The 22,646-nt window shown below is 41.7% G+C and overlaps 1 protein-coding gene across 9 annotated transcripts; it reads right to left on the bottom strand.

Moving 5' to 3' along the window:
- Positions 1 to 496: 496 nt before the first annotated feature.
- Positions 497 to 22,626, bottom strand: LOC120942940. 9 transcript variants are annotated; one of them, XM_040355908.1, is made up of 13 exons: positions 22,492 to 22,626; positions 18,214 to 18,252; positions 17,911 to 17,955; positions 15,694 to 15,738; positions 14,610 to 14,654; positions 13,311 to 13,349; positions 13,021 to 13,065; positions 12,202 to 12,246; positions 10,731 to 10,769; positions 10,467 to 10,511; positions 8,405 to 8,732; positions 3,865 to 4,084; positions 497 to 772 (listed from the first exon to the last, which is right to left on the bottom strand). In XM_040355908.1, the coding sequence occupies exons 1-12, from the start codon at positions 22,492 to 22,494 to the stop codon at positions 3,894 to 3,896; spliced, it is 909 nt and encodes a 302-aa protein (XP_040211842.1). In that variant the 5' UTR covers positions 22,495 to 22,626; the 3' UTR covers positions 497 to 772; positions 3,865 to 3,893. The 9 variants fall into 9 exon arrangements, with proteins under 9 accessions (XP_040211842.1, XP_040211841.1, XP_040211843.1 ...); XM_040355907.1 differs by having other exon boundaries at positions 497 to 758; positions 22,492 to 22,625; XM_040355909.1 differs by lacking the exon at positions 15,694 to 15,738 and having other exon boundaries at positions 497 to 758; positions 22,492 to 22,625.
- Between the last annotated feature and the right edge of the window lie 20 nt (positions 22,627 to 22,646).

Below are 22,646 nucleotides of genomic sequence, written 5' to 3' on the forward strand. Positions count from 1 at the left end.
CCATCAGTGCCACCTATGAGTGCCCAGTGCCGCCTATGAGTGCCCATCAGTGCCGCATACCAGTGCCCATCAGTGCCACCTATCAGTGCCCATCAGTGCCGCCTCATCAGTGCCCATCAGTGCCACCTCATCAGTGCCCATCAGTGCCACCTCATCAGTGCCCATCAGTGCCGCCATATCAGTGCTCGTAATTGAAGAAGAAAACATACTTATTTACATTAAAAAAATTAACAGAATTTTTTTTTCCAACATTTTCAGTCTTTTTTTAGTTGTTGCGCAAAAAATAAAAATCACAGAGGTGATCAAATACCCCCAAAAGAAAGCTCTTTTTATGGGAACCAAATTATAAAAAAATTGTTTGGGTACAGTGTTGTATGACCGCGCAATTGTCATTCAAAGTGCGACAGTGCTGAAAGCTGAAATTAGGCTTGGGCAGGAAGGTGCGTAAGTGCCCCCCGGTATGGAAGTGGTTAAGTAACTTCAGACCAGGCTAAGATAAGGTTTCAAAATCTTTACTGAAACTCTCAGCATAACAGTTTCAAAACAAAGTGCACAGTATTTCCCCAAAACGAATCCCTAACTCAGGTTTGTGGCTGCCGCAGCATACCTGCTCAAGCAAGAGTCCATACAAAGCAGAGGCGGCAGAGGCAGATCTCCAAAGCTGGTGTTCTTCAGGGTGGAGTGCAGGTCCTAAATGTGGAAGGTTCCTAGAGGCAGACGAGACTCTCTCTGATCGCTGCAGCAGCTTGGTGATGTGGCTGGAGATCACATGCTGTTTTAAATTAGTTTTTTTTTACAAATTTTGACAAATTTGTTCATTCGGAGATATCCGAATTACCGAAAACCTCTTTAACAAATGTTTCTGAAAGTTCGGAAATCAGAAAATTTGAAAATCTAAAATAAGTACGCAAATTAGAAAACCCGAAAATGTGAAAATCGGAAATAATAACTAACTAATAATAACTTAACTATTACTACTACTGTACCTTCGAGAGTTAACAGGGATGAAAACATGGGAAAAAGAGATAGGGAGATCAATATCAGAAACTGAATGGGAAAAAAATATTTGAAATAATTCATAAAACATCAATAGCAAATAAATATCAAGAAAGAAGTTACAAAATAATAATGAGATGGTATTGGAGCCCTGTAGCGTTAAATAAAATAAATAGTGGACAAACAGATATTTGTTGGCGATGCAGGATGCAAAAGGGCACTATGGAACACATGTGGTTTGAGTGTCATATGGTGAGAAAGCTCTGGAAAACAGTCTATGAGATATATAAAAAAAATATCTGGATTAGATAGGAATCTAAATATAGATACCTCATTATTCTCTCTGATGCCAGAATCAATAAAGATCATTAAGAAGGATATTTTTCACCATATGACATCTAACTAGAAGTAAAAATATAGCAGAATGAATATGTGAAATGAACGAAATACAATATATGGAAAGACAGATAAGAGAAGAAGAATATATAAATAGTCCAATGCCAGATATATGGCAAAAATGGGATGAATTTCGGCTCTCAAAAAGAATGAAAGAATATATATAATAAAGAAAATATATATATATATATATATAAATTATGAAAAGGGAAATATAGAATGCTTAGATGGAAAGAGAGAAAATATAAGGGTTTTATATATATATATATATATATATATATATATATATATATATATATATATATATATATATATATATATAGTTATTTTCATCTTGAAGTCTCGTGTTTGTTTGGATATCCCGCTGTAAGAGAAGGAGTAGTTTCCCCTGAAAGGAGTCACAAGGGTCTTTGATCTCTATAATCTGAGATCCTTCGAATCTGGTAAGCGGCATTGATATTATTTCCTGACTTCGGAATATTGGAAGATATACAGTGTCTCACATCGCTATTATTATATCTATGTGGACTACTATTTTTGAGCACATCTAATAGTTTTTCTTTTTTTTTCTTATCATTTCTTTACATTGATTATTATATTCATCATGTTATGTTAATTTTGTTGATCATCGGCAATTAATTTTTTCCTTTAAAATGTAACACTTCAATCCCTTTTTTTGGTATCACTTTTTTAATTGATTCATACATTCACTTTTCTTAATTGAATAGTAGTGGATGCCCACTCGTTTCTCTTTTTTTCCCCAATTTATATATATATATATATATATATATATATATATATATATATATATATATATATATATATATATATATAATTTTTTTGGGGGGATGGGAGGATGCATGAGAATGTATGATTGTGAGTAAATGGAGGGTATATGATGTAGGAAACCTTCTTTTAAAAGGCAATGTGATTTATGAACATTGAATAAGATTCGGTATATTGAATAGAAATAGATGTATAATGTTATATTGGAATGTCCTTTCAACTTTGGCTATTAGTGAATGTAACGAATACAAATTCATCCAAAGTTACGAATGCAATATCTAAATTAATGGAATGTAAAAAATTTATATTATTAAATAACAATAATAATAATAATAATAACAACTTTCTATTATTATTATTATCATTATTTATTATTAATTTGTTTCGTTCCATTTGTTTAGATGCGGCATTCATTATTTCGGATAATTTGAAACTTCAGATAAATTTGTATTTGTTCACTAACAGTCAAATCTGAAAGGAAATTCCAATACCTATAATATAATAGTTAGTTATTATTAGTTACAGAAAGAAGAAGGTTTATGGATGGGACTTTTGGAAAGGCACCACTATGACAAATATATATATAAAAAAAAAAAATACAAAATGTAATTTTTATTAAATACAATCTTAAGACAATAATAAAATACATGCACACATGCACCAGTAAATGCACATTTTGCACAGAATAATAAAAAAATGCGGGGGTACACACAATTCTTTTTGAGCCATTTCTATTTATGAAGAAAGTCCTGTTATTCTGTGCAAAATTTGCATGTATTTTATTATTGTCTCAAGATTGTATTTTTTTATATATTTGTCAGAGTGGTGCCTTTCCAAATGTCCCTTCCATAAACCTTCTTCTTTCTGTATCTACTTACCGGGATGTGGCACCATCATGGCTAACAGGCTGGGCATTCAGATAAGAAGTTCTTATTAGTTAGTTAGTTATTTCTAATTTTTTATTTTTTTAATTTGCAAATTTCGATCATAACGAATGACCCCAAAAAAAAAAGAAAAACGAATGAAATGAAAATGAACATTTTTTTGGGTAGTGCACATGTCTACTATCTAGTACTGGACTTGTGGATTTGACCCATAATTCTATATAGACACCATGAGCTTCAGATATTATTTCCATAGGGATGCTTGAGGGGATTGTACCTAAGTGCAACAAGGACAATTAAATGCTGTCTGTGACACTTTTTTATTTGCCCTAACATCCACATTTTCAGAACAAGCTTTTTGGATGTACCCCCTTAGACCCCTTTCACACTGAGGTGCTTTTCAGACGCATTCACGCTAAAATAAAAGCACCTGAAAAGCTCACAAAAAAAACAATTTCCATTCAAATCAATGCATGCTTTCACACTGGGGCAGTGTGCTGGCAGGGAGGTAAAAAAAAACGCCTCTCTCCATTGAAATTAATGGAAAGTTCTTCAAAAGCGCCTGAAAAGTTCTTCAAAAGCACTCACTGATTTACTGGCAGTCTAGAAGTGCCTCAGTGTGAAAGGGGCCTTCATCAAAGTCCAGGGAGTACCAATAAGTACTCCTTGGACCTTGAAGAAGGGGGGCACTCCCCAAAATCGTGTTCTGAAAATGTGGATGTTAGTGCAAATAAAAAAGTATCACAGACAGTATTCAGTTGTTCTATTTCCATAGACACAAATGGATCGGTCTAGAACTTACCTTTATAGATGGCGATAGGCTTGTGTCTTTCAACCTATATGTGATAGTATTTTATTGATCTTCTCTTGTGTCTCTTTGTTATATGTATTCTTATCTGATCTGAAGAGAATGAGGTCTCGGGCCCTTTCCTGGATTAGAGGCTGACTGTTGAGTATCTTCGCCTTGTCCCCTTGAGTGGTGGAGTCCAGGTCATCGGCAACCACAAGCACATTCTCCTTACCTGCAAGAACACAATAAACATTTCACTATTACGTAGTAGATAAGGCTAAGAAAAGAGATCACAGCACTACCTGAGAACATGATAGACCATTGGGTTCTACCATCACTCTCCTGCCCCAAAGAATGCAGATGATCATGTCAGAGAAGAGTCTGGGTCAAAGTATAGACCTACAGAAACAGGCACCAAACCTTAAAGTAGAACTAAAGGCAAAACTTTGTTTTATAAGTTAGGGAGTAAGGGAGGATTATAACCCCTGTAATTTTTATTTTTTCCATCTTTGTCCAATTGGAGGGGTGTAGGGGAGTTCCCTCCACTTCCTATACTATAGCCAAAACAGGAAGTGAGAGGAAATCCCTCCAAAGTGAGGGAATCCCTGGTTGCCACCAGGATCACCAGAACTAAGATCCCCATTGAAAGATATCCCCCCTGATATAAGCCCCTGACAGAAGGCACCCTGAACATCCCAGTATCTTCTGGATATTTTTTGATGCTTAAACAGTGGAGGTGGTTCCATTTTGATAACTTTTCAATTTAAATGTTTTATGTGAGTGACCGAGTAATTGTCAGTCAAACTATATTTAACATATGCACTGCCGACAAAATTTGTTTATTTTAGTTTTCATACTTTTTTTGATTCATTATGATCGCAATTCGTAAATTTGTAAATTTGTAAATTAGAAAATTCATAAATTAGAAAATTTTAAAACCCAAAAATAAGAAAGAAAATCCCCAAATTTGAGAGAATAACTAACTAATAATAGCTAACTATTAAAGAGGGGGTTCTCCCATCATTTTTTTTTAACCTTAGATACCCTTAGATTCCTGCTCATTTAGTCTAGGGGAATTAGCTATTTGTTTTAAAATCCGAGCATTACTTACCGTTGTAGAGGGCAATCTTCTCCGCCACTTCCGGGTATGGGTCTTCGGGACTGGGTGTTCCTTCATGATTGACAGTCTTCCGACAGGCTTCCGAAAGGCTTTCGACGGTCGCATCCATCGCGCCACAAGTAGCCGAAAGAAGCCGAACGTCGGTGCGGCTCTATACTGCGCCTGTGCACCGACGTTCGGCTACTTTCGGAAAATCGTGACGCGATGGATGCGACCGTCGGAAGCCTTTTCGGAAGACCTGTCGGAAGACTGTCAATCAAGAAGGAACGCCCAGTCCCGCAGCCCATACCCGGAAGTGGCGGAGAAGATCGCCCTCTACAACGGTAAGTAATGCTCGGATTTTAAAACAAATAGCCGATTCCCCTAGACTAAATGAGCAGGAATCTAAGGGAAAAAAATGCATTATACTGGTGAACCTCCACTTTAAATGATAGGTTAGTGAACTTAACAAATACAAATTTTTCCAGCTCAGTTAAAGCGGATCTCCACTCTAAAGTGGAGTCCCGCTGATCGGCACCCTCCCCCCCTCCGGTGTCACATTTGACACCTTTCAGGGGGGAGGGGGGTGCAGATACCTGTCTACAGACAGGTATCTGCACCCACTTCCGGCCCTACGATACGGGCAAAAGACGGGTTTTTTCCTCGTTTCCCGTCCGTCCCCCGTTGTATGCTGGGAACACTCGGCTCCCAGCACACAGCGGGAGCCAATCGGCGGGCGCAGCGCGACTCGCGCATGCGCCGTAGGGAACCGGGCAGTGAAGCCGGAGCGCTTCACTTCCTGGTTCCCTCACCGTGGATGGAGGGGGGAGCAGCAGGGTGACGAGCGATCGGCTCGTCATCTGCTGCGATCACCGCTGGACTCCAGGACAGGTAAGTGTCCTTATATTAAAAGTCAGCAGCTGCAGTATTTGTAGCTGCTGGCTTTTAATATGTTTTTTTAGTGGCACATCCGCTTTAAGAATTATCCGAAATAACGAATGTCGCATCTAAACAAATGGAACGGAACTAATTAATAATGAATAATAATAATAATAATAATAATAATAATAATAATAATAATAATAATAACATTTCATTATTATTATTTATTATTATTCATTTGTTACATTCCATTCGTTTAGATGCGGCATTCGTTATTTCAGATAATTCGTTACTTCAGATAAATTTGTATTTGTTACGTTCACTAACAGCCAAATTTGAAAGGAAATTCCAATACCTATAATTTAATAGCTAGTAATAGTTAAGTTAATATTTCTGTTATTCCGAATTTTCAAATTTGAGAATTTTTGAATCTACAAATTTACGAATATTCAAATTTACAAATATTCAGAAAAATTTGTTTAATGGGTTTTCGTTAAATCAAATATTTCCAAATTAACAAATTTTAAAAAATTTGTTAAAAAACGAATTTAGAACGAAACGAATTGCACATGTCTAAAAACTATCACATCCTGGTAATGAATGGATATTACTCAAGTACCCAAACAGCCTCAGAATGTACACAACAGGAGTGCCAGAAGGAAAAGTGAAAGAGTTAAACTCTATTTCTGGGTATATTAGTTTTATCACTGTTTAAATAACATAACTAGGTGATTGTGCCTATGAGTCCTTCAACCACAAGAAATATCCAAGCCCTGATGAAGGAAGAACATTTTGGGGCCTCAAAATGCATTGGGTGTTTTATACAGTGGCTAAGTGGTTAGCACTTCTGCCTGCCAGCAAGCGGGATTTCGTTTGGAATCCCAACCACGGCACTACCCCTGGGTACATCGGTCTCTTCTTCTTCTCTAAAGACATGCTGGTAGGTTTATTGGCTGCTGTCTAAACTGACCCTAGTATATGTAAGTATGTAAGTTATGCCTCGTACACACAAGCGAAAATTCCGTCAGAAAAACCTTGGATAGTTTTTCCGATGGAATTCCGCTCAAGCTTGGCTTGCATACACACGGTCACACAAAAGTTCTCTGAACTTTCAACCGTCAAGAACGCGGTGACGTACAACACTACGACTAGCCGAGAAAATTAAGTTCAATGCTTCTGAACATGCGTTGAATTGTTTCCGAGCATGCACCGGAATTTTGCGCGTCGGAATTGCTACGGACAATCGGAATTTCCAATTGGAATTTTTTTCCGTCGGAAAAATTGAGAACCTGCTCTCAATCTTTTGTTGGCGGAAATTACGACAGCAAAAGTCCGATGGAGACTACACACGGTCTAAATTTCTGACCAAAAGCTCAGATTGGACTTTTCTTGTCGGAATTTCCGATCGTGCGTACGGGGCATTAGGGACCTCAGATTGTAAGCTCCTTGGGGGGCAGGGATTGATGTGAACGTACAGGTATATATGTAAATTGATGGCACTATACAAGTACCTGTAATAAATAAATAAATAATGTGATTCTATAATGAATCATTAAAGTGGAGGTTCCATCAAAAAAACTATTTTGCTTTAAACTCTAACTTACGACTAAAAAATAAAAAATAAATTTTTATTTTTTTTTACTCATCTGGAAATGCCTGTTGCTATGCGGTCCCACAAAATCTGCCTTTGAATCCACCTAGGATTCTGACATCATCTCCCTCTAATGCTCCTGGGAAATTTGTGTCATCATTTCCCAGGATGCAGTGCGCTGTCCAATTATCACTCCCCATCCAAGACTTCCAGGAAGTAAGTGCCTGTAGGCTTCACATTGCCCACAAGCAAAATGACAACGGTGTAGATATAGTTTTATAAACTATCTTTTTTGAATAACTATGCGGATCGGCGGCGGATTGTAAAATAGTAAGTGACCGGATTTATATTATAAAAACGCAGGATGAAAGGACATTTAAAAAATGCTAATTGTGGTTGGAACTCCGCTTTAAACTTGGACTCTTTCACCATTTGGTCTGGCGCTCCCGTTTTTTTTTTCATTTTGAGCCACTTTCTGGGTACCCACTGAAGGGGAGTCTTGTTTTGTATGAGCAACATCCCCAGAACCAATGAGCTCCATTTTACTGAGTGAATACGTTTTAAAGTCCCAGTGCCTCTTGGATATTTCCTTCATTGATTATTTAAAAAAAAAAAATTCGGCCAGCCAACGGGCTGATCACCAAAAAAACTAGTGGATTCCCTCATCCACACAAGTAAGGTGGATAATGGATTCCTCAATGTGCCATTGTAATATGACCATGGCTCTCCGCTGTCAGGATGCATTGATGATCGAGAAAAATTTCCAACATTACCATTTGACAAAAGTCCATCATTAGATCGACTTCTGTCAAGAGAAGGAATAGTCATAGATAAGTTGAAATTCAGATGGTTCAGCGGGGTCACCTCTGAACGGTTGAATTTCTATCCCTCTATAGCTAGTTTTATACAGCTAATGAGCTTCTACACCTCCAGAAATCCACCCAAAAGGAGCCTTAGGAATAGAAGTATCCAGGTCTCACCTAGTGTTTTGGAAAGATGTTTGAGTTCCTCGTCATAGATGGAATCCGTCACATCTGTGATGTTGAGTCTTCCTCGTTTCTTGGAATGATACAAAATGGCAAAGTCACATTGGGACACCTCGTCTCTGAATCTGGACCCTCCGTTGTTTGTTATGGTGAATGTCCGAACTTCTCTGACCAGTACATCGTGGAATCTCAGGGCCTCACGGAGGAAATGGTAAGAGTCCTCTGCTTCCCGGGAAAATAAACCCACAACTCTTTTTCTTATTGTCCTTCCTGGAACCAATCTCTGCACTGCTGAATTTATTTTTTCAGGTATGTTCATGATCTGAAAAATGAAATAAGAAGCAAAATAAATAGTAAGAGAACTCTGCTCCAAAAAATGACACACATAATGCAGTCGGCCTGTAGCATTAACATAAAGGGGTGCATTAGCATACTAGCTCATTATGTAATACTCACCTTGGATCGAAGCCCCCGCTGCAATGCCCGACACAGCACCGACCTCAAACCGGCACTGTGATTGGCCGGAGCCACGATGACGTAACTCCTGTGCATGCATGCAGGAGCCACCAGTCACGGCATGACCTCTTTTAGAAACGGCACGACCACCATTTCTAAAGTGCACCCGAGATATTTACACTAGAGACTTGCGCCGATGTCTGCGGCGCCTGTGCCGTAGACATTGGCGCAAGTCTCTAGTGTAAATATCTCCTAAACCGTGTAGGTTCTGGGAGATATTTCTAGCACTTACAGGTAGGCCTTAATCTAGTCTTACCTGTAGGTAAAAGTGGTCTGTAAGGGTTTACAACCCCTTTAATGATTTAATACAAAAAATACAATATTTGGTCACTAGATGGCTCTAAGTATCAAAGGCATTTCCTATAATACTTAGCACCATCTGGTGGTGAATTTGCTTTTTTTTTATAACTACACCCCAGATTTTAATAATGAATAAAGGAACATGTAATATATTATGTTTTTTTTTTTATTATTCATTTTGTTATTTTGTTCATTATATTTTATGTCTGTTATATAGTCCTGATGAGGGGGGGGGGTGGGCATTGTTGCCCATAAACATGTTGGGTGTTTTTGTTTGGACTTTTGGTTTGGTGCCTTATTTCTATACTTTAATATACTTGTATACTTCCAAGTACCCACTGAGGGGTCTGTTTGAGAGCCGCCTTACCAAAGCCAGTAAGCTTACTTGCAGGCCTTCTTGTAGGTTGAACTTTTTGAACAAGAATTGAAATCCGAGTGTCTCTTACATGGGTTTTTCATGAACCTCCCATGACATTATTTATTACCTGTTGATCCCACCATTAGACCTGATTTTTTCCACTTTCTGTAAGAATCCAAACTGTCCAGCAAAAGCAAATGTGAGGGTGTCAGTCAGTCTTCCATCTTCTCCTGCCACCTAAAGGAAACAGTGTCTTCTCAAGCTTCTAGCTGTTCCCATCAGCTGCAGGGTAATGAGTCTGACCACGGCTGTTCCCAAACTGGCTGCAATTGGGGGTACAAACTGGCTGCAATTGGGGGGACAAACTGGCTGCTTTTGAGGGGAAAACTGGCTGCATTTGAGGGGGCAAACTGGCGGCATTTGATGGGAACATTGGATGAGTTTAATGGGCACAGTGGTGGCAATTGATGTTTTTTTTTCAGTTTGTTTGCGCCCCCCAAAAAAATTTGACTACCAGCCGCCACTGAGTACTTAGGAGCATACAGGCTGTCATCACTGGCCTGAGCTGAAAATAACAGTTGCCTGGCTGTATTTAGTCTTGCCATTTGTTGAGTTCCTGATCTACAATAAGTGTACAGTAAGTGAAAACATGATTCCAGATCAATGACCTGGAAATGGTCGAGGCCAGAGGACAAGGATGGCAACCAACTCCAGACCAATGACTTTCGAAGAGTTGAAGCCAGAGGACAAGGATCACACGACACTCCAGATCAATAAATGGGCCAGGGATCTTGGGTGACTTCATTGATCAAATATAATATAGACTGCAAAGCTCAACTTAGTACCTCAGAAACAGCTCTACAGATAACCTATTTTTCTCACCTCGAGTAGAAAACCCAATGTCATGTCATAACAAAACTGAGCCACCTGAAAGACAAACAAGAGAAAGATTTATAAATAAGACATGTTCACATTGTTCTAACTGATATTATCTCCCAATATAAGTAAGCTGCAATCTGATAAAAATGTGAGGCTAAAATCGTGTTTTATGGAGGTGCCAGAAGGTGGCAGAAGACTGCAAACCTCAACCTAATTCTTCAGAAAAAGCCATGAAGACCAAATAACCTTCATTCTTCCATTCCTCACCTTGGATAAAAAACTCCAGATTACAGTGAACAACGACATCTGAAAGACAAAAAGAGAAACATATAAAACAAGAGGTGTTCAAACTATTCTGTAGATATTATACATTTTCCAGATCTTAGAAAGACGCAATCTGATAGAAATGTGAGACTAAAATGGTGTTGTATGGAAGTGGCAGATGACCCCCCACCTTCCCCAGAGAGGATCTTCTTCAGATCTTCCTTCTCCGATCTGCTGGTGGAGTGAGTTCTGTTACTGAGAAGAGACACAACTGTCATCCTAATTATTACAATGTAGGAGCCCCAGGGCAAAATACAGACCCCATGTGAAAATTATTTTTAAAACCACCCTTCCTCTTCACCTGATGGGGCCAGCTCTCTGTAGGAACTCCCATGCTCAGCCCATCAGACTCCACTTATCACTGACATATGGGGGACACACACTTTCAGTCAGAACTTGCATGAGTAGTAGGAGCATACAGGCTGTCATCAGTGACCTGGACTGAAAATAACAGTTGCCTGGCTGTGTTTAGTCTTGGCATTTGCTGAGTCACTGATCTGCAATAAGTGTACAGTAAGTGACAACATGATTCCAGATCAATGACCTGGAAATGGTCGAGGCCAGAAGACAACAATGGCAACCAACTCCAGATCAATGACTTTGAAAGAGTTAGGGTCTGAAGACAAGGATGGCAACTAACTCTAGATCAATGATGTGGGAAGAGTTAAGGCCAGAGGACAAGAATAACAAGAAACTCCAGAGCAATGACATGGGAAGAGTTGAGGCCAGAGGACAAGGATGACAACCAACTCCAGATCAAAGACTTTTGAAGAGTTAAGGCAAGAGGACAAGGATGATAGCCATCTCCAGATAATTAATTTGGGAAGAGTAAAGGCCTGATCACAAAGATGAGAACCAATGCCAGATCTATGATTTGGGAAGGAGTTGAGGACAAGGATGACAAGCAAGTCCAGACCAATGACTTTTGAAGAGTTGAGACCAGAGGACAAGGATAACAACAAACTCCAGATCAATGATTTGGGAAGTGTTGAGGACAAGGATGACAGCCAACTCCAGATCAATGACTTTTGAAGAGTTGAAGCCAGAAGACAAAGATGACAAGCAACGTGTGATCAATGTCTTGGGAAGAGTTGAGGCCTTAAGACAAGGATGACAAGCAACTCCAGACCAATGATTTGGGAAGATGTGAAACCAGAGGGCAAGGATGGCAACCAACTCCAGATCAATGATTTGGGAAGGGTTGAGGAAAAGCATGACAGCCAACTCCAGATTAATGACTTTCGAAGAATTTAAGCCAGAAGACAAGATTGGCATGACACTCCAGATCAATGCCAGATAAATGAATGGACCAGGGATCTTGGGTGACTTCATTGATCAAATACTGTATAATAAAGACTACAAAGCTCAACTCAATACCTCAGAAACAGCCCTACAGATAACCTATTTTTCTCACCTTGAGTAGAAAACCCAATGTCATGTCATAACAAAACCGAGCCACCTGAAAGACAAACAAGAGAAAAATATATGAATAAGACATGTTGGTCACATTGGTCTAACTGATGTTATCTCCTAATATAAGAAGGCTGCAATCTGATAGAAATGTGAGCCGAAAATGGTGTATGGAAGTGGCAGATGACCCCCCAATTTTCTCAGGGAGGATCTTCTCCAGAACTTCCTTCTCCGATCTGCTGGTGGAGTGAGTTCTGTTACTGAGAAGAGACCATACTGTCACTCTAATTATTACAATGTAGGAGCCCCAGGGCTAAATACAGACCCCATGTGAAAATTATTTTTAAAACCACCCATCCTCTTCACCTGCTGGGGCCAGCTCTCTGTAGGAACTCCCATGCTCAGCCCATCAGACTTTACTTATCACTGACATATGGGTACACAGACTTTCAGCCAGAACTTGCATGAGTAGTAGGAGCATACAGGCTGTCATCACTGATCTGGGGTTGAAAATAACAGTTGCCTGGCTGTGTTTAGTGTTGGTATTTGCTGAGTCACTGATCTGCAATAAGTGTACAGTAAGTGAAAACATGATTCCAGATCAATGACCTGGAAATGGTCGAGGCCAGAGGACAAGGATGGCAACCAACTCCAGACCAATGACTTTCGAAGAGTTGAAGCCAGAGGACAAGGATCACACAACACTCCAGATCAATAAATGGGCCAGGGATCTTGGGTGACTTCATTGATCAAATATAATAAAGACTACAAAGCTCAACTTAGTACCTCAGAAACAGCCCTACAGATAACCTATTTTTCTCACCTCGAGTAGAAAACCCAATGTCATGTCATAACAAAAACGAGCCACCTGAAAGACACACAAAAGAAAGATTTATAAATAAGACATGTTCACATTGTTCTAACTGATGTTATCTCCTAATATAAGAAATCTCCAATCTGATAAAAATGTGAGACGAAAATGGTGTTCTATGGAGGTGGCAGATGGCCCCCCACCTTCTTCATTAATCAAATATAATAAAGACTGCAAACCTCAACCTAATTCCTCAGAAAAAGCCATAAAGACCAAATAACCTCCATTCCTCCATTCCTCACCTTGGATAAAAAACTCCAGATTACAGTGAACAACGACATCTGAAAGACAAAAAGAGAAACATATAAAACAAGAGGTGTTCAAACTGTCCTGTTGATACTTTACATTCTCTAGATCTTAGAAAGCCGCAATCTGATAGAAATGTGAGACTAAAATGGTGTTGTATGGAAGTGGCATATGACCCCCCATCTTCCCCAGAGAGAATCTTCTTTAGATCTTCCTACTCCGATCTACCGGTGGAGTGAGTTCTGTTACTGAGAAGAGACACAACTGTCACCCTAATAATTACAATGTAAGAGCCCCAGGGCAAAATACAGACCCCATGTGAAAATTATTTTTAAAACCACCCTTCCTCTTCACCTGATGGGGCCAGCTCTCTGTAGGAACTCCCATGCTCAGCCCATCAGACTTCACTTATCACTGACATATGGGGGACACACACTTTCAGTCAGAAATTGCATGAGTAGTAGGAGCATGCAGGCTGTCATCACTGACCTGGGACTGAAAATAACAGTTGCCTGGCTAACTCTAGATCAATTATATGGGAAGCGTTAAGGCCAGAGGACAAGGATAACAAGAAACTCCAGAGCAATGACATGGGAAGAGTTGAGGCCAGAGGACAAGGATGACAACCAACTCCAGATCAATGACTTTTGAAGAGTTAAGGCAAGAGGACAAGGATGATAGCCATCTCCAGATAATTAATTTGGGAAGAGTAAAGGCCTGATCACAAGGATTAGAACCAATGCCAGATCTATGATTTGGGAAAGAGTTGAGGACAAGGATGACAAGCAAGTCCAGACCAATGACTTTTGAAGAGTTGAGACCAGAGGACAAGGATAACAACAAACTCCAGATCAATTATTTGGGAAGTGTTGAGGACAAGGATGACAGCCAACTCCAGATCAATGACTTTTGAAGAGTTGAAGCCAGAAGACAAAGATGACAAGCAACTTGTGATCAATGTCTTGGGAAGAGTTGAGGCCTTAAGACAAGGATGACAAGCAACTCCAGACCAATGATTTGGGAAGATGTGAAACCAGAGGGCAAGGATGGCAACCAACTCCAGATCAATGATTTGGGAAGGGTTGAGGAAAAGGAAGACAGCCAACTCCAGATAAATGACTTTCGAAGAATTGAAGCCAGAAGACAAGATTGGCATGACACTCCAGATCAATGCCAGATAAATGAATGGACCAGGGATCTTGGGTGACTTTATTGATCAAATACTGTATAATAAAGACTACAAAGCTCAACTCAATACCTCAGAAACAGCCCTACAGATAACCTATTTTTCTCACCTTGAGTAGAAAACCCAATGTCATGTCATAACAAAACCGAGCCACCTGAAAGACAAACAAGAGAAAAATATATGAATAAGACATGTTCACATTGGTCTAACTGATGTTATCTCCTAATATAAGAAGGCTGCAATCTGATAGAAATGTGAGACGAAAATGGTGTATGGAAGTGGCAGATGACCCCCCAATTTTCTCAGGGAGGATCTTCTCCAGATCTTCCTTCTCCGATCTGCTGGTGGAGTGAGTTCTGTTACTGAGAAGAGACCATACTGTCACTCTAATTATTACAATGTAGGAGCCCCAGGGCTAAATACAGACCCCATGTGAAAATTATTTTTAAAACCACCCATCCTCTTCACCTGCTGGGGCCAGCTCTCTGTAGGAACTCTCATGCTCAGCCCATTAGACTTCACTTATCACTGACATATGGGGGACACACACTTTCAGTCAGAACTTGCATGAGTAGTAGGAGCATACAGGCTGTCATCACTGACCTGGACTGAAAATAACAGTTGCCTTGCTGTGTTTAGTCTTGGCATTTGCTGAGTCACTGATCTGCAATAAGTGTACAGTAAGTGAAAACATGATTCCAGATCAATGACCTGGAAATGGTCGAGGCCAGAAGACAACAATGGCAACCAACTCCAGATCAATGACTTTGAAAGAGTTGAGGTCTGAAGACAAGGATGGCAACTAACTCTAGATCAATTATATGGGAAGAGTTAAGGCCAGAGGACAAGGATAACAAGAAACTCCAGAGCAATGACTTGGGAAAAGTTGAGGCCAGAGGATAAAGATGACACGCAACTCGTGATCAATGTCTTGGGAAGAGTTGAGGCCTGAGGACCATGATGGCAAGCAACTCCAGATCAATGATTTGGAAAGGGTTGAGGACAAGGATGACAGCCAACTCCAGACTAATGACTTTCAAAGCTTTGAAGCCAGAGGATAAAGATGACACGACACTCCAGATCAATGAATGGGCCAGGGATCTTGGGTGACTTCATTGATCAAATATAATATAGACTGCAAAGCTCAACTTAATACCTCAGAAACAGCCCTACAGATAACCTATTTTTCTCACCGTGAGTAGAAAACCCAATGTCATGTCATAACAAAAACGAGCCACCTGAAAGATAAACAAGAGAAAAATATATAAATAAAAAATGTTCACATTGTTCTAACTGATCTTTTATCCTAAAATAAGAAAGCTGCAATCTGATAAAAATGTGAGGCTAAAGTCGCATTCTATGGAAGTGGCAGATGGCCCCCCACCTTCCTCAGGGAGGATATTTATTAATCAAATATAATAACGACTGCAAACCTCAACCTAATTCCTCAGAAAAAGCCATAAAAACCAAATAACCTCCATTACTCCATTCCTCACCTTGGATAAATGACTCCAGATTAAACAAAAGATGTTCAAACTGTTCTGTAGATACTTTACATTCTCCAGGTCTTAGAAAGCCGCGATCTGATAGAAATCTGAGACTAAAATGGTGTTGTATGGAAGTGGCAGATGACCCCCCACCTTCCCCAGAGAGTATCTTCTACAGATCTTCCTTCTCCGATCTACTGGTGGAGTGAGTTCTGTTACTGAGAAGAGACACAACTGTCATCCGAATTATTACAATGTAGGAGCCTCAGGGATTAATACAGACCCTGTGTGAAAATTATTTTTAAAACCACCCTTAATCTTCACCTGCTGGAGCCAGCTCTCTGCAGGAACTCTCATGCTCAGCCCATTAGACTCCACTTATCAATGATATATTGGGGGACACACTTGCAGCCAGAACTTGCATGAGTAGTAGAAGCATACAGGCTGTCATCACTGACCTGGGGCTGAAAATAACAGTTGCCTTGCTGTGTTTAGTGTTGGCATTTGTTGAGTCACTGATCTAAAATAAGTGTACAGTAAGTGAAAACATGATTCCAGATCAATGACCTGGAAATGGTCGAGGCCAGAGGACAACGATGGCAACCAACTCCAGATCAATGACTTTGAAAGAGTTGAGGTCTAAAGACAAGGATGGCAACTAACTCTAGATTAATGATGTGGGAAGAGTTAAGCCCAGAGGACAAGGATGACAATCATCTCCAGATCAATGACTTTAGAAGAGTTAAGGCCAGAGGACAAGGATGGTAGCCATTACAAGCAACTCCAGATCAAAGATTTGGGAAGGAGTTTAGGACAAGGATGACAAGCAACTCCAGACCAATGACTTTTAAAGAGTTGAGACCAGAGGACAAGGATAACAACAAACTCCAGGTCAATTATTTGGGAAGTGTTGAGGACAAGGATGACAGCCAACTCCAGATCAATGACTTTGAAGAGTTGAAGCCAAAAGATAAAGATGACAAGCAACTTGTGATCAATGTCTTGGGAAGAGTTGAGGCCTGAAGACAACGATGGCAAACAACTCCAGACAAATGATTTGGGAAGATGTGAAACCAGAGGGCAAGGATGGCAACCAACTCCAGATCAATGATTTGGGAAGGCTTGAGGACAAGGATGACAGCCAACTCCAGATCAATGACTTTTGAAGAATTGAAGTCAGAGGACAAGACTGACACAACACTCCAGATCAATGCCAGATAAATGAATGGGCCAGGGATCTTGGGTGACTTCATTGATCAAATATAATATAGACTGCAAAGCTCAACTTAATACCTCAGAAACAGCCCTACAGATAACCTATTTTTCTCACCTTGAGTAGAAAACCCAATGTCATGTCATAACAATTAATTTGGGAAGAGTTAAGGCTTGATCACAAGGATGACAACCAACTCCAGATCAATAATTTGGGAAGTGTTGAGGCCAGAAGACAAGGATGACAATCATCTCCAGATCAATGACTTTAGAAGAGTTAAGGCCAGAGGACAAGGATGATAGCCATCTCCAGATAATTCATTTGGGAAGCGTTAAGGCCTGATCACAAGGATGAGAACCAACTTCAGATCAAAGATTTGGGAAGTGTTGAGGACAAGGATGACAAACAACTCCAGATCAATGACTTTTGAAGAGTTGAAGCCAGAGGATAAAGATGACAAGCAACTCGTGATAAATGTCTTGGGAAGAGATGAGGCCTGATGACCATGATGGCAAGCAACTCCAGACCAATGATTTGGGAAGAGGTGAAACCAGAGGGCAAGGATGGCAATCAACTCCAGATCAAAGATTTGGGAAGGGTTGAGGACAAGGATGACAGCAAACTCCAGACTAATGACTTTCAAAAAGTTGAAGCCAGAGTATAAAGATAACACGACACTCTAGATCAATGAATGAACCTATTTTTCTCACCGTGAGTAGAAAACCCAATGTCATGTCATAACAAAACCGAGCCACCTAAAAGACAAACAAGAGAAACATTTATAAATAAGACATGTTCACATTGTTCTAACTGATATTATCTCCTAATATAGGAAAGCTGCAATCTGATAAAAATGTGAGGCTAATATCGTGTTCTATGGAGGTGGCAGATGGCCCCCCACCTTCCTCAGGGAGGATCTTCATTAATCAAATATAATAAAGACAGCAAACCTCAACCTAATTCCTCAGAAAAAGCCATAAAGACCAAATAACCTCCATTCCTCCATTCCTCACCTTGGATAAATGACTCCAGATTACAGTGAACAACGACATCTGAAAGACAAAAAGAGAAACATATAAAACAAGAGGTGTTCAAACTGTTCTGTAGATACTTTACATTCTCCGGGGTCTTAGAAAGCCGCAATCTGATAGACATCTGAGACTAAAATGGTGTTGTATGGAAGTGGCAGATGACCCCCCACCTTCCCCAGAGAGGATCTTCTCCAGATCTTCCTTCTCCGATCTGCTGGTGGAGTGAGTTCTGTTACTGAGATGAGACACAACTGTCATCCTAATTATTACAATGTAGGAGCCCGGGCAGTGGCGGCTGGTGCTCAAAATTTTTGGGGGGGCGCAAACAGAAAAAAAAACTGCAGCCTTACTGTGCCCATCAAATGCAGCCACTGTGCCATCAATTGTCACCACTGTGCCATGCCATCAAACGCAGCCACTATGCCATCAAATGCAGTCACCATGCCATGCCATCAAACGCAGCCACTGTGCCATGAATTGTCACCACTGTTCCATGCCATCAAATGCAGTCACTATGCCATGCCATCAAACGCAGCCACTGTGTCATCAATTCGCACCACTGTTCCATGCCATCAAATGCAGTCACTATGCCATGCCATCAAACGCAGCCACTGTGCCATCAATTCACACCACTGTGCCATGCCATTAAATGCAACCACTGTGCCATGCCATCAAACGCAGCCACTGTGCCATCAATTGTCACCACTGTGCCATACCATCAAACACAGCCACTGTGCCATGCCATCAAACACAGCCACTGTGCCATCAATTGTCGCCACTGTGCCAATTGTCACCACTGTGCCCTTTAATTGTCGCCACTGTGCCCATTGATGTCACTGTGCCCTTTAATTGTCACCACTGTGCCCATTCATGCCGCTGTGCCAATTGTCCCCACTGTGCCCATTGTCCCCACTGTGCCTATTGTTGCCACTGTGCCCATTGATGTCACTGTGCCCTTTAATTGTCGCCGCTGTGCCCATTCATGCCGCTGTGCCAATTTTCCCCATTGTCCCCACTGTGCCTATTGTCGCCACTGTGCTCATTGATGTCACTGTGCCCTTCGTCGCCGCTGTGCCCCTTCCCCCCCCCCCCCGCCCGGCACTTACCTTTACTGGAGTCAGCCATCCACGTCCTCGACCCTCGATGTCTTCTCCCGCCCTCGATGACGCTTCAGCCAATCAGGTTACCGGTAGCCAGAACCGGCCAACCTGATTGGCTGAGACGCCTGTCAGTCTTATCCAAGGAACGCACCCCCTATGCGTTCCGAGGATAAGCTTCCAGGGGGCCTGAGGGCTGTACTCGGCCGCTGGCTCTGATAGGCACTTCCGTACAACCAACCAGCTGCCGTTATTCAGATGGTCGGCGCCTCATGTCCGGTCATCTGAATAGAACAGCGCAGCGGCGACAATAACATAGATTCGTGCAATGCATGAGTTTATGTTATTGGACTCAGTGGCGGTGAGAGCCAGAGGGGGCGGCACTCCAGCGCCCTCTATGGACGAACCGCCACTGAGACGGTCAGAGACTACAGACATGGTACATGAGACATGAAAGTGAAAAGTGCAAGTGAGGGCCTAAAATGCACAGCCGGCGCCAAATAAATGCACAGAGTGATTGAAGGTGACTTAATACAGGAGCTATATGTACCTCTTGCAAAATAAAAACACCAAAATAGGTGAAAGTGGTGTTTAGAATGATAGAGCGGCTATTTTAATAAAACGGGGGTAAGCCGTTTTAAAGTGTAAATACAAATATCTCTAATCGTGAACTGTAGCTCAAAAAGATGAAAACAGCGCTAATGAGTGAATATGACAACTCAGAAAGAGAGCACTGGTGGAAAAAATGGCACAAAAGGTGATCAGAACCTGAGTGTAAGTGCACCGAAAACAGCTCAAGTAAAAGATGCCTAAAAGTGGCTAGTGTTAACCCACAAGGGGTGCAAACCTGCCACAGCAAAGAGATGACTCTGCATATGCACCATCAATTCCTCCAGGTAATGTATGGGAGATATACGTCTCAGCAAGATAACATGAAAGACAAAAATCAACAAGCAAAGTGATAGTGCAGTGTTGTCTTGATGTAACCAAGTGATAACAGGTCAAACAGAAACCATAAGTATATGCCCGTACAGTATATCACTGAAAATGTAGCAATAAAAACAGAAAGGTTTCACCGCTGTCACCGCTGTTGTCAGACACCTCCTGTGGCCGCGCGCGCTCTGTGCAGTTGTTACTGCCTCAGGTGCTGGGCTGCGATTGGAGATCTGTGGAGCGCGGTGGAACACAGGCTGCTTCCGTGTGTAGCGTCGTTGTAGCCACGCCCTGACGCGTTTCGTCACTTCCGACTTCAACAGAGGGCGCCCTCTGTTGAAGTCGGAAGTGACGAAACGCGTCAGGGCGTGGCTACAACGACGCTACACACGGAAGCAGCCTGCGTTCCACCGCGCTCCACAGATCTCCAATCGCAGCCCAGCACCTGAGGCAGTAACAACTGCACAGAGCGCGCGCGGCCACAGGAGGTGTCTGACAACAGCGGTGACAGCGGTGAAACCTTTCTGTTTTTATTGCTACATTTTCAGTGATATACTGTACGGGCATATACTTATGGTTTCTGTTTGACCTGTTATCACTTGGTTACATCAAGACAACACTGCACTATCACTTTGCTTGTTGATTTTTGTCTTTCATGTTATCTTGCTGAGACGTATATCTCCCATACATTACCTGGAGGAATTGATGGTGCATATGCAGAGTCATCTCTTTGCTGTGGCAGGTTTGCACCCTTGTGGGTTAACACTAGCCACTTTTAGGCATCTTTTACTTGAGCTGTTTTCGGTGCACTTACACTCAGGTTCTGATCACCTTTTGTGCCATTTTTTCCACCAGTGCTCTCTTTCTGAGTTGTCATATTCACTCATTAGCGCTGTTTTCATCTTTTTGAGCTACAGTTCACGATTAGAGATATTTGTATGGTACATGAGACGGTCAGAGACTACAGACATGGTACAGGAGATGGTCAGAGACTGCAGAAACGATACAGGAGACAGTCAGAGACTGCAGACACGATACAGGAGATGTTCAGAGACTGCAGACATACTGCAGGAGATGGTCAGAGACTGCAGACATGATACAGAAGATGGTATGAGACTACAGATGTAGTACAGGAGACGGTCAGAGACTACAAGCACATAACACAAAACGGTCAGAGACTGCAGACACGATACAGGAGACGGTCAGAGACTACAAGCACATAACACAAAACGGTCAGAGACTACAGACATGGTACAGGAGACAGTCTGAGACTACAGACATGGTACAGGAGATGGTCAGAGACTGCAGACATAGTACAGGAGACAGTCTCAGACTACAGACATGGTACAGGAGACGGTCAGAGATTGCAGACATAGTACAGGAGACAGTCAGAGACTACAGACACGATACAGGAGATGGTCAGAGACTATAGACATAGTACAGGAGACAGTCAGAGACTGCAGACACGATACAAGATACGGTCAGAGACTGCAGACATACTACAGGAGATGGTCAGAGACTGCATACACGATACAGGAGACAGTCAGAGACTACAGACGTAGTACTGGAGACGGTCAGAGATTGCAGACACGATAAAGGAGAGAGTCAGAGACTGCAGACAGGGTACAGGAGATGGTCAGAGACTGCAGACCTGCTACAGGAGACAGTTAAAGACTGCGGACCTGCTGCAGGAGATGGCCAGAGAGCACAGACATGCTACGGGAGATGGTCAGAGACTGCAGACATAGTACATGAGACGATCACAGCAGACATGCTATAGGAGATGGTAAGAGACTGCAGACATACTACAGGAGACGGTCAGAGACTGCAGACATACTACGGGAGATGGTCAGAGACAGCAGACATGCTACAGGAGATGGTCAGAGACTGCAGACATACCACAGAAGTTGGTCAGAGACTGCAGACATGGTACAGGAGATGGTCAGAGACTGCAGACATACTACATGAGACTGTCAGAGACTGCAGGCATACTACAGGAGACAGTAAAAGACTGCTGACATATTACAGGAGACGGTCAGCCTGGGACTTCTGGGACTTGTGGTGCTCTCCTGACACGACTGTAATACTGGTGGAGCTCCTGGGACGGCACTAGCTCCAACAATGATCACACTTATATGAGGAGAGCGGCACAAGTCCCGGTGTCTAGATAGCTGATACAGGACTACAAGTCCCAGCAGTCCTGAGCTCCCTCTGAGGTTGCAGATGTTACCATGTTTACGGAGAGTCGCTTGGCGTGTGCTCGGTGGTCGGTGTGTTGAGCTCAGCGTCTGTCTGTCCTCAGCACAGTGTCAGATCACATTGGGACACAACGATCAGGGAAAAGTGAAAGTGAAAGCAGTCATCCTCCTCCCCCCTCTTCCTGTT

This window comes from Rana temporaria, chromosome 6, assembly GCF_905171775.1.
Source record: "Rana temporaria chromosome 6, aRanTem1.1, whole genome shotgun sequence".
Classification (NCBI taxonomy): domain Eukaryota; kingdom Metazoa; phylum Chordata; class Amphibia; order Anura; family Ranidae; genus Rana; species Rana temporaria.

Coding starts and splice junctions, on each gene's coding strand:
- LOC120942940 (XM_040355908.1), bottom strand. Junction 10,770..12,201: donor CATTGGGTTTTCTACTCAAG/GTGAGAAAAATA, acceptor TTTGTCTTTCAG/ATGTCGTTGTTCACTGTAAT. Junction 8,733..10,466: donor CATTGGGTTTTCTACTCGAG/GTGAGAAAAATA, acceptor TTCATTTTTCAG/ATCATGAACATACCTGAAAA.